The sequence below is a fragment of the Musa acuminata genome, chromosome BXJ1-8 (assembly GCF_036884655.1).
Source record: "Musa acuminata AAA Group cultivar baxijiao chromosome BXJ1-8, Cavendish_Baxijiao_AAA, whole genome shotgun sequence".
Taxonomy (NCBI): domain Eukaryota; kingdom Viridiplantae; phylum Streptophyta; class Magnoliopsida; order Zingiberales; family Musaceae; genus Musa; species Musa acuminata.
The window spans coordinates 11,431,898-11,444,716 of NC_088334.1; the positions used below are offsets into that span (position 1 = coordinate 11,431,898).

General features: G+C 39.4%; 1 protein-coding gene across 5 annotated transcripts in view; it reads left to right on the top strand.

Annotated features, from left to right (window-relative positions):
* LOC135583435 (callose synthase 3-like) overlaps positions 1-12,819 on the top strand; it is a 72,352-nt gene that overhangs the window by 40,827 nt on the left and 18,706 nt on the right. For all 5 annotated transcript variants that reach the window (XM_009414795.3, XM_065079044.1, XM_065079045.1 and 2 more), the window contains 7 exons: positions 697-832; positions 915-1,066; positions 4,719-4,828; positions 4,941-5,066; positions 5,223-5,291; positions 5,400-5,589; positions 5,829-5,982. In XM_009414795.3, the coding sequence (XP_009413070.2) occupies positions 697-832; positions 915-1,066; positions 4,719-4,828; positions 4,941-5,066; positions 5,223-5,291; positions 5,400-5,589; positions 5,829-5,982 (937 nt within the window). The remainder of the gene's footprint in view (positions 1-696; positions 833-914; positions 1,067-4,718; positions 4,829-4,940; positions 5,067-5,222; positions 5,292-5,399; positions 5,590-5,828; positions 5,983-12,819) is intronic.

The window sequence follows — 12,819 nt, forward strand, 5'->3', positions numbered from 1 at the left end:
AATAAATTCTGCATAAATATGTAGATATTTGTTATTGAGGAACCTAAGAGTCGCGATGCTGGCCAAAGATCTCCAAAAGTAGTAACTCAGAACAATCATTTTCATAATTTTAGGAAAACAACTAAATTTAATGAAGTAGGCATAACAAAATTATTTCAAGTTTCCAGCCTACGAAAATGGCCTAATCTGGTTGACAGGTGTCCATTTTGCAATATTTTATTGATATTGCGAAACCTTAAATTCGAGTGGAAGCACGAGATCACTTTTCTTGACATGCAAGTTTGTGCTTTCAAATTTTTTTAATGTCATGATGAATTAGAATCATAATTTGGTATGTAATAATATGTTGTATTCCGGTCATCGGCCATGAGATTTCTTGAGAATGATTTAACTGATCAAATAGAAGTTCTCTTTTGAACCACTTGTGGTTTCACTAATTGTTAAGCTTCCTTCACTAGTCATCTGATCTTAAACAGAAACCAGTGCTAAAGCAAAAAAGATGTCCTTTTTGTTAGTTTGGTACATCTTAACTTTCTTTTTTCTTTTCTATTTTTCATGGTTGATATCAGGATACCATGGAATAATTAGTTAATTCTATTTAGATCATTGTCCTTAGCTGTGATATTTTCTTCTTTCCTGAAAATTGAGGCTATGTTGAGCATTAGGTTTTAATTCTGTCATGTTGCTCTTTCATAGTATGTTAGATTCTAGTAATGGAGGTTCAAATGGAATTCATGAAGGCATTGCTCCACTGGATAATCAGGCTCCATTGTTTGCATCAACTGGAGCTATTATATTTCCTTACCCAGTGTCAGATTTTTGGACAGAGAAGGTACTACTTGGTCGAGCAACAATGTACTTTCTTACTCTTGACTGAAAAATCAAAAGTAAGTTTTTTCTCTTTTGAATATCAGATCAAAAGGCTATATCTGCTGCTTACTGTTATGGAGTCTGCAATGGATGTACCAACTAACCTAGAAGCCAGACGGCGTATTACTTTCTTTAGTAACTCTCTTTTTATGGATATGCCTGATGCACCAAAAGCTCATAACATGCTTTCATTCTCGTGAGTATTGAGAACTCCATCCTAAAAGCACTGTTGTTGATTCAGCATTGATTTGCTTCATTGGTTTTGTTGCACAACACTTAGTCATTTAAACAATTTTTCTCATTTTTATGGCTTGTAAAGCATGATACATTTATGTGCACAAAATGTTCTCTTTGTATATAACTGCTTGGTTTATGTGTTTTTTTGCCGCTTGTAAATTTGATAGTGTTCTTTTTCTTGCAATGAAAAATGAATAATCTGATGTAGGGCAACCTTTAAGGATTTCTAAGATGCAAGGGAATTGGTTAGAAGAAAACTGAGTGAAAGCATATTTTGAAGAAAAAAAAATTCGACCATGAAAAGTACTATCAGAGAAATGTACAAACATTTACCAGAATTTGAGAAAACAGAATCGACCCTTCCATAGTAGTTCCAGTTGGTTGTGTTAAGCTATCTGTTTGCCTCCAATGTAGTAGAAATGCAGCAGCTTCCTGGCACTAAATATTTGGCAGTTTGGGGATCCAATTGGTGGTTGAAGAGCAAGGTTTTTTGTTAGAGAGTAAGGCTATTGTTTGGTTGTAATTTGGAGGGAAGGTTAAAAGATTTAAATCTTGGTTCAATGCCAGTTTTTGTAATTGGTTGGGCTGCTACTTTACCAGTGTACCAGATGGTATACCAATTCATACTGCTTGGTATCATCAGAAAAAATAATAAAAAAATCCAGCCATTATGGACCTGTATGATCTGGTATCATTCCTTGGTTGGACTGGTAAATACCAATTGGTAATTGGTAATATCAGTCCGGTCAGTGTTTGGACGGTAAACCATAAGACAAGTTTCTTGGGCTTCATGGCTTGTATAAAGAGGAAAAGTATAGACAATATAATTTGAATTTGAATGGTGATGCCAAGTGTGGTCACTTTGGGCTGATATTATCTTCGAAACTCATTTGAGGGGTTGATACTTGATAGTGACCTCCCACCAGTCACACACGATACAGAAAAGTGAAACTTTATTCATTCAGTCATCTCACTGATTACAATACTTCTTTATATAGAGCCCAAGTACAAGAAGAAAATTAAAACTAAAAAAATAAGGCAGAAACATTCTAGAAATCTTATTCCTTGAGTCAAGGTTAATCCACCGCAAAATGCGTCAAGGTGCCAAAACCCTCGACGTGCTAGTTGAGCGAAGTGAGGTACTCTCAAACATTAAAATATAGAAAAATACATATCGTGACTGATAAATATGATCACTAAAATAAAAATGACATCAAATTGTATTCATTTGAAGTACCAAATTACATTGTTCAATTCCAATAATAAAAATGATAAAACAAAACAAGATTGTGCTTCCATATAGGATCCTTTTTTGAGTTTCTTATTGATGATTCATGAAGGATTGCCTATTGTAGCCATGATCTAACATCCTAAAGCTGCAGTGACAATCCAAAACACTAGGAAATAGCAATGAGCCAATTACATATTCAATTGTTTACATAATTCATTGGTTATATTAAAAAAAATACAGCCAATCAGTTGGAAGGGGAGCACGAAGCAAGGAGGGGGTTGGTGGGGTATAGGAGGTGGGTTGGTGGGATATTCTTGGAGAAGGGGTTGGTGGGGGTATGGGAGGTGGATTGTTGTCAGTTAGAGGGGAGTGAGGAGGAGGAGGGGGCTATTGAATTTCGGGAAGGTCGGGGAGTTGTGCTACTAGGGGAGAATTAGAGGATGAGGCAATCGGGGTTCGAGTGACAAGTGTGTGGAGGAGATGGTCATGGTGAAGGAGGGAAGTGGTGATGTCGGGTCCGAGGAGGGGCAGAGTGCGAGGGAGTTATTGAGGATGAGGTGGAAGGTCAAGGGGAAGAGGGAGGGGAAGACACTAGTGAGAGAGAAGGCGACTATTTTGGAGAAAAGAAAGGAGTGTTGTCAAGGTCCGAGGAGGGGGAAGGTGCAATGAAGAGAGAATTACCGAGGATGAGGTGGAAGGTTAAAAGTTGCAGTAAAGGAGTGAGAGGAGACTCTAACAGGGGGAGGGAGGAGAGGCAGGGGATGGCGCTGGGCCGTGGGGAGGCAATTGGGGTTCAGGCTGTTGTGATATAGGAGAAGGGAAAGGGGTGTTTTCGGGATCTAAGGAGGGGGAGGGGTCAACGACAGAGGAGAGAGAGTGTGTGTATTATCGAGGAAGTGCTTGCCAAAGATCGCACAAAAACCCCTCGTTAGAGAAAGATACCGCTATTAGTTGTCGATGGAGAGGAAGACATCGTTGTTTGTTGATAGGGAGAAAGATGCTAATTGTGCACCCTTATATTTTTCAAGGAGGCAAGGGATCATGCATGCAACGAGGGATTAATGAGTCCAATTAATTTAGGCTCAAACCATACCACATTTGGCTCCATCAGGGTTCGCGTCGCTCGACGCCTACCTAGGCCACGCCCAATTAAAGGTGCTCGGGCCTCGCCTCATTTGGCGCCTTGACGAGCGCTTGAGTGCTTGGTGACTTTATTGGGTTAATCAATTGCTTATCTTTTTTTTTTCTTTGGAGAAGATCTACTTTTTATTTGTTTGACATATAGTCTTCCCTTCTTGGACAAAATCTTCAATCAAACTCAAAATCTTTTCATTTTTGCTTATCTCCTTGGAAAAATCTTCGTAATTAATGTAGTGACTAGTGATACATAATATGTTGTCTTATCATTTGACAACTTATTACATTTGAAAAAGGAAACCCTTCAGTAGAGAGAATACATTAGAAAAATAATAAATAAATAATTCCAAAGACAAACGAAACAGAATAGCTACTGTATATATAAACATCTATCATGCAAAAATTATTACTTCAGGTAACAGATATATAAACAACTTGATGGCATCCCTACTGGGGTTTGAAAGAGTTTGAGTGATCAAGGAATAGTTTGGTTTGGAAGAGTTTGAGAGATCTAGGAATAGTTTGGGTTCACTAGTTTATTTAACAAAATCTTGACGTCAAGAAGAATGCCTAATCAGGAGAGAAAGTATCTTAGTACCAATTTATAAGAATAAGGTTGATATCCAAAACTGTTCTAATTATAGAGGAATTAAGATTATGAGCCACACTATGAAACTAAGGGAAAGAGTGATTGAAAATCTGATAGCTATCTTTTTATGGAGGCAACTAATGGAGAAGGGAAGAGAAGGGGCTGGGCACGCATTAGACTTATCATCCAATATAGCTAGGTACTGCTCAGCAAACTGGTTTAGCTTACAACATTGTAAACCTGGGACATTAGGCTTACCGGCATGGTAAGGACTGTTTCAAACCAAATGGTGTGAAATTGCTAGGTATGTATACCAACCACCCAACTGTATTACGTCTAGTGAAAGAATCTTTCAGATTGGTTTCCACAAATATCTTTATTTGTTCTCGCTGTTTGGAATGTGACATCCAAGATACATGATAATAATGCATGGCAGTTTCTTTATATGTGCTTCTAGCCTTCTTGTTTTCTTTTGTTCATAAAATGCCAACTTAAAGTCCTTGTGCAGCTTTTGACTGGTGTCGATCACTGTGGTTTCACCGGATTTGTCTATCAGAACTAGCATGATTAGAAATCTCTCTTTCCTTAGACAAAAAGGAGTTATACCATATTAATTCTGTCAGAAATCAATCTTTAGATACTTCTTGTCTGCAGAGTTTTGACACCTTATTACAATGAAGATGTTCTGTTCTCTCTAAGTAATCTCGAAGAACCAAATGAGGATGGAGTATCTATTCTATTTTATCTGCAGAAAATATATCCAGGTTTCCCTTTATCTTCCACTGCTAGGAAATTGAGGATTATTCTAGATATCTATAGGTAGTCAGCAAACATTTAATGGTATTGAGTCAAAGATTTGCTGTTATGCATCACCAGAACAATGGACCAACTTCCTTGAGAGGGTAGATTGCAAAACAGAAGAGGAGCTAAAAGCTTCTGAAGAGCTGGAAGAGGAACTTCGCCTTTGGGCTGCATATAGGGGCCAGACCTTAACTCGGACAGGTATAGTATCAAGTCAACTGCTGCAGCAGTGCTAAGAGATGTTTCTCCATTTTACATGCCAACAATTGTTTACCTTATTCAGTTACAAGTCAAATTTAGGATTCCATTCAAAAATATTTGTTACTAAAGATTGATTACATGATCACTACTCACTAGTTAGAGGAATGATGTACAATCGGAAAGCCTTGGAACTTCAAGCTTTTCTGGATATGGCTAAAGAAGAAGGTACTATAATAGCATTTTCAGTATGTGACATGATATTTTTCTACAACTATTGTGATTTTTCATTCTCGATCATCTTCATTTTTCATTCTCGATCATCTTCATAAGCAGATCTTATGGAAGGTTATAAAGCGGCTGAATTGATGTCTGAGAAGCATTCAAAATTAGAAAGATCTTTATGGGCAAAATGCCAAGCTGTAGCTGATATGAAGTTCACATATGTGGTTTCTTGCCAGCAGTATGGGATTGACAAAAGATCTGGTCACCAACGTGCACAAGATATTTTAAAACTCATGAGAGTGTATGTGTCCAATTCCTTTTGTTTCTGGTTTATAGGTTTTATGTATAATCTATGAGTTTCATCTTTTTATTAACATTTTGCACAGCTAAGTTAGATTATATAACAACCAACTTTTCAGGTTTTTGTGTCAGATTTATTTTCTGGGTTAGCTTTGTCTTTTGGGATATGAACTAAAGGATGTTAGTAATATACTTCATGGATGTATGAACTAAACCTGTTGAAGCACTTATATATTGCAGGTATCCATCTCTTCGTGTGGCTTATATTGATGAGGTTGAGGTAACTAGTACTACTGAAAGTAGGAAAACATATAAAGACTACTATTCTGTTCTGGTGAAGGCTTCCTTGTCTAAGACTGATGATCCATCCGAGCAAGTACAAAATCTTGACCAGGTGATGCCTTTTCACATATTTGTCATGAATTCTGTTTGTTTTTAAATGCAGAAATGAAAATACAGTTAACAACTTTACTATACTTATATGGTCTATTTGTCCATTAGTAATAGGTCAGTACAAAGCATCTACAGCTCAGTGTGTCATGAATCCACTTAGTGTAAATAAATGTTGGTGCAAAAGGGGTCTTAACTGCAAGACCCACCCGTCTAGCAGGGATGAAAGTCGGCCTTAGTGATCTGATGGTGCCAAGTGGAAGGGCTGTTGCTCCACAAATAATAGTTACTCTAGGCTCAACAAATAAAAGTGACTCTAGGAATAACAGGCTGATCTTCCCTAAGAGTTCATATCGACAGCAAGGTTTGGCACCTCAATGTCGGCTCTTTTCCACCTAATAGAACTTTTGAGTAGTAAAAACATTAAAAAAAACTGAAGTATCCATATAGAAGCTAAATGATCTTTTTTCATTGAGGCAAGAAAAGGTGACAGTCTACCCAATCTTAGTTATTTAGAAATTGAAAGAAATGAAGAAATAGAGGTTAGGGAAACACTGAGTTTACAAGAGATTGTTTAGTAATCAACAGATTCTTAAAGAAAACAAAAAAAAAAGAAAAAGACATGGTATGTTTGACACTTTAACTCTTCTATTATGTGTCCCAAACATCTAGTAACAGTGGAGATTTGACAGTCTTGCAACACCCATGATTAGTCTAGAATTCAAGAACCAAAGGATAAGAAATAGAAATGTGGCTAGTATGTAACACCCATGATTCAACCATTGCAGAAGTAGCTTAACTGAGTGGAGTCTGCTTTTAATTGCCAGCTATACAGATAGCTGGGCCTTAATGGACTCAAGAAGTCCTAAGGAATTAGAAATCAAATATTTCTCCTGGAATTCATTAGAAATAGTATTTCCATGAAATCAAGTCACTTCTAACCCTAGCTGGTTCGTAAGCAATTCAAGAAATTTTTTTTTCTTGACTGGGTCAAAGGTAGAGACCAAGAATGAAGGCAAGCTAAATATTCTGTTAAGAAGTTGCAATTTGTTTGATAGCTTCCATGGTTCAAAATTTTGATACCAGACCTGTACCAATCGCTGTTTGGACAGTACAAGTCTGCTATGTACTGCAATACCGGCAATAGTATGTTGGCATACCAGTTGATGCCATGAAGGAGAAGAGAAGAGTCGTAATAGTAATAGCAGTAGGAGGAGATTGGAGGATGAGGAAAGGAGGTGGAGAAGTGCCTGGAGGATGGGCCAGCTAGAAATAGTGAGCTGGCCATATGTTGTAAGAGTGCATTAAAAATCCTAAGCATGTCAACCTTTAAAAAAATTGTTCAGAACCAGATCGAGCAAAAAGCCTTGGTCTGCATGTTAGTTCCGTTGGGAAATCATGGGGGTGACATCACATGCGCAGCGGAAGAACAAGAGAAACAAAATCCCAATTTCCCAAAAAGATGTTCGTCGTCGTGCGAAGATTGGTGCGCAAAAAATCGCGAAACTTAAAACTGCGTATAGAGTAGATTGTTACCTAGGGAGATCGTATATCCCTGAATCCTTACAGATCTCTAGGAGAGGGTGAAGGAGGTCAAGCGTCCTCCTCTCTAGCTGTGATCCACACAGTAGGGTTGCGATGACGCTCCTCAAAACTCCAGACCTGCTCTGAGGTGGAGAGGGGGAGGAGAATAAGAGAGGCAAGCAAAAGCTCTAGTCTATGAACCACTGAATCCCTCCTATTTATAGAGGTCTCCTGTCAAACCCTAATGGATCCTTCCCTATTGGGTATTGGATCTGCATCCAATTACCCAAGCTTTTTAGATTAGTGGATCTCTATCCAATAATCTCTCATGAGCTCTTATTGGATCTCGTCCATGGGATCCAATAATTCAATGGCTTATTGGATATCCAATAAGATAGGGGCTCCGGCGGATATCTCATATCCGAACCTCTACCCATCGAAACGCCTACCATATGTGTGTGACCCTCTAGGCCCAATATCGAGCTGGCCGTGAGTCATACTTATCAGAACTCTTTCTGACTCAGTAAATTATTATCTCTATAATAATTCACTCGACTCATCGACTACGGACGTACTAGGCCACTACGCCGTAGTCCCCAGACGATACAAGGGAATCCAATCCATTGGACCTGTCTGTCCTTAGTTACCGTCCCTCATCCATCTAATATCCAGAGACCGTATATGACATAGTGCTGTCAAACCCATACGGTTTCTACTCGAGTCTCGCTCTAATCGGATTCTCCCGGAGAACTCTTTCTCTCTCAATCCAAATGACCCTGGCTAGGGATTTGTCTGAGCAAGAACACATGTGATATTCCTCTCATGACGTCGAGAGTGGATGATCCTCTATCGACACTCAATAGCCCTCGTAAGGTCGACTGTCACTCCCAATGACCAGCTGTACTAGATCTGGGACTTCCAAACCTATAAGTCTGGTATCAAAGAGTGGAGCACTCATACAGGACATCCTTGGTGTCTCAAGTCTAAGGACCAGATACACCATTGGGACTACGGAATCGTTGTTTGACAATAAGGCATCATCAACCATCCAGCATTCCGTAAGAGGATCAATCAGTGAACTCATTCTCCAATGAGCACCTGTACTGTATCCCTAGTGTCCTCACACGAGCAGTTATGAGACTAGCTGTATCCATCATATGGACGGGTATATAGCACACAGTCTGTCCTGTTATCTCGATGTCCTTCTCGAGTAACCTATGATTGAGATTATTTAGGATCTTTGTTTAAAGGTGAACCGATCTCATTATTGTGATCTCATCACGATCCGATTCTCATTGCATAGATCCAAGGACATCACAATATATACTGCTCAGTACATTTTTTTTTTTTAAAAGAAAAAACTGCTTAGTACATGATAGTCTGAGTGAAATTTAAAACCATGATACCATTATATGATGTTAAGTCGCTAACGACTGTAAGGATGTAATGTAATATGATTGGGAATGTTGTTAGTGCAGTGGGCTAATGGTGAAAAAATTATTATCTTAGGAACATAAAAGAGCTAACCATAGTAGCATAATGGCATATGTTAAGCTTATGGGTTTTCCAAGTCAAGCTTTGGATTGTTCAAATAATCAGTTAATTTGATAAACAAATGAAAAATTAATGCGAACAAGATCGACTGATTTCAAATTAAAATATGATAAAGACATCTAATATTGTGAACAGAATGTGATTATCTTTAATGATAACATTGTAGTGTATTATGGAGCTCACGAAGAACATTAAAAATCATATAAAGACTGTGCTAATAAATTTAAGAGCAGAGTTTTTTTTATCAAGTTTCAACTAAATAAAATGGATATTTCAAGTATACTATTTCAAGTATTGGACACTAAATTATTTTAAAATATTCACAATTATATTTAATTGTGGAAACTTAATTGTATAACATTATGATAATCATGTTTATGTAGCTATTGCTAAAACATAATCTTCTATGGCTTAGGTAGTGATGATTTTCTGACGAATGGGGGTGGCAATATACTATTGCCGTATAGGATTGGCTAGATACTATAGAAGGCGTTTGGAAAGACCTTTTGAATATTATAGGGTTTCCGTGACCTACAACTGGGCATCAACATTGTTTTGTACCACCTTAAATTTCTAATTGTTTAACAACAACAAGAATGCCTTTACCATGTGGGTTCAGTTGCATCAATCTTACCATGTCATTGAGCTGTGTGATTAAACCCTAATTAAATCTCTCTATCTCTTCTCACATCATGACTAATCAACTCACCTGGTGTTGCCATTGCATCTATAGTTTTTTTTATGTATTCATATTATTTTAATCTATTTTTCCTTATTTAATCCTCTCGAAGCTATATTTAATTGTTCTTAAATGACAATACTTTTGTTTTTTTTATTTTTTTGTAGGAATCCTGAACATCCACTTCAATTTTAAAATTTAGCTAGACTAAATTTTGTACACGTTTCTTGACTTCTGATCACTTCGATACTAAAGCATGGATAGCTTTACATTTCTCTTATAAAAAATTCATTTCAATTAAAAGGACACACAATCGGCACATGAAACTTATAACATCCTTCTCTTGTTTTAACCATCCTATTTTACTGTATGAATATTATCTTCATGAATCTTTCCTTATTGAATAACAAATATGATATATCTAAATTTTTATTTAGTATAACTTTTTACCATTTATCTTAATTAGTTAATTTAACTTTCAGTTCTTAATAAGATTTTAAATATTACTAGTGTTTGCCAATTTGATCAGGTAATTTCATCAAAATGTATATTTTCAGATATACATACAGTCCATTTTATTTTTATTATTTTATTCAATGATACAAATTAACATCCCATCCATGTATTGGTGTTAGTCTAAAAGGTTATTGAAACTAGTATTGAATTTGTCTTTACAGTATTGCTTTTAAAAGCAAGGACTGTTGTACTGCCAGAAATGATATGGTATGGACGGTACATATTGGTCTGGGCATGGGCTGATATGTCACGGACTTAGCTGGAATTGCCTAAGTCATGAGGCACCCTTGCGGCCAAAATGAGAACTTAGCTTGCGTTGCCTAAGTCGCGAAGCAACCTTGCGCCAACTTCTCGGACTTGGCTGGGATTGCCTAAGTCTTGATACGCCCTTGCAATATGCGTCCGCAAAGGTCAACCAATTTGAAACCTCACTCAGGTCCCGAAGGATCTGTAAAAGAGAAAGTTGATTAATTCGAAGCAAGGTATGCAATACCGTACCGTACCGGTGTTTCGAGGTTGGCTCGATATAATACGGTACCATGTACTGAGCAGTACACCAGGGCGTACCGAGCGGTTTTAAATATTTCTTCCTCTTACTATAGCACTGCAGCACGTCTCATCCGGTAGCGGGCGGCCCGCGTACCGGTATGCCGTCGGACCGGTACGTACTGCCCGTACCGGGCGGTACCATTCGAAATTGCATACCATGGTTTGAAGAACGAGCGACGGACAAGTCCCGACGCCTCACGAAGAGGGAAGCTTTACAAGCAATTCAGCGAGCACCTTGCATACATGATCGAAAACAGAGAAAGGAGGAAAACAAGGACTTTAGAAGGTTGAACGAATAGCTGCAAGTCCACAAACAGCTGCTCACCGGGTGCTGGGCGCGAAGGCAAGTTCCCATCAAGAAAACGTGCGAACTTGTGAAGATTGTTCATCGCCCGACAATATACCGAAGCCCCATCCAGCCCTGTGCCACCCGGGAGGTTCCAAGGTGCTGAGATGGTTGACATTTCGCGCGATGCAGCGGGCTACAAAAAACAGCTTGTGGCACATGAAAACAGAGCCATTTGGAGCTTTTGGCCCGGTGCGGTGAGCGGTCGGACTGTGCACTACAACCTGTTCGAACATGTATTTTTACAAGTAAAAACATACAAAACCAAGGCAAAATAGGCTGCCATGTCTTTGTTCAAGCATGCAAAAGCGACGAACGGTTCGTTGAACGAAGTTGTCGCGAGTGCGCAACGACCGTTGGTGACATTCTCCCCCACTTAAACTATCGATGCCCTCGTCGACGCTTGTTAGTAGTTGTTGATGATTGCTTCTTCATGTCGTAGGGCGTCTTCGGACTCCTAACTGGTTTAAGTTCGGGGAAGCTTTCGCCACTTCACCAAGTATTCGGTATGCTCAGCTCCATTGGGTAGCTTTATCTTGCGATCCGCCAAAATTGTTTCAACTCGCTTCTCGTGGGAGACTCTGGTGGGGTGTAGCCGAGTTGGAACATTTCGGGAAGCATCTTGCGGATCTGAGTGGTAGGCTTTCAAGCTGCTAGCATGAAAATCATTGTGAATTTTGAGCCACGCCGGCAGCTGCAACCTGTAGGAGACGTTGCCCACCCTACTGATAATTGAGAAGGGCCCTTTATACTTGTGTACTAATCCTTTGTGTACGTTGTTCCTAAAGAATTGGAGTGATGTTGGTTGAAGCTTCACCAACACCAAATCGCTGACTTTGAACTCTTGTGGTTGCCTTCCCAAGTCGGCCCACTTCATCTTTTTGGCCGCCTTCTCCAAGTAAGCCTGCGCAATATCTGCATTTCGGTGCCATTCTTTGGCAAAGTGATATGCTGACGGACGACTCCCAGTGTATCTGATAGCCAGGGTGTGAGGAGTCGACGATTGTTGTCCTGTAATGATCTCGAAGGGGCTCTTGTTGGACGCAGATACACTGGTTGACACTCACGTAGTGCCGAAGCCAATTGGGCTATGTCCAACAGCTTCACCCAATCTCGTTGGTTGACACTCACGTAGTGCCGAAGACATTGCTCCAGGAGTGAGTTTTTCCTTTCAGTTTGGCTATCTGTTTAGGGGTGGAGGCTTGTGGAGAAGTATAACTTAGACCCTAACAATTTGAATAACTGGGTCCAAAATCGTCCCATGAACCGGGCGTCTCGATCACTGATAATATTGTGTGGGACTCCCCAATACTTCACCACATTCTTCATCATCAGCTTGGCCGCCTCCTCTACTGAACAGTGTAGGGGCGTAGCAATAAAAGTTGCAAACTTTGAAAATCGATCGACCATTACCGAGTATCGATCCCAGTCCCTCTACTGTCGGCAAGCTTGATATGAAGTCTAAGGAAATGCTCTCCCACGACCATTCTGGTACGGGCAACGGCTCCAAAATCCCCACCGGCTTCCGCTACTCCACCTTGTCTTGTTGGCAAGTGAGACACGCTCGAACATACTCCTCCACATCAGTCCCCATATTCGGCCAGTAGAAGGCCCTCTCCACGAGAACCAAAGTTCTATGAATGCCCGGATGTCCAGCCCAAAGGGAATCGTGA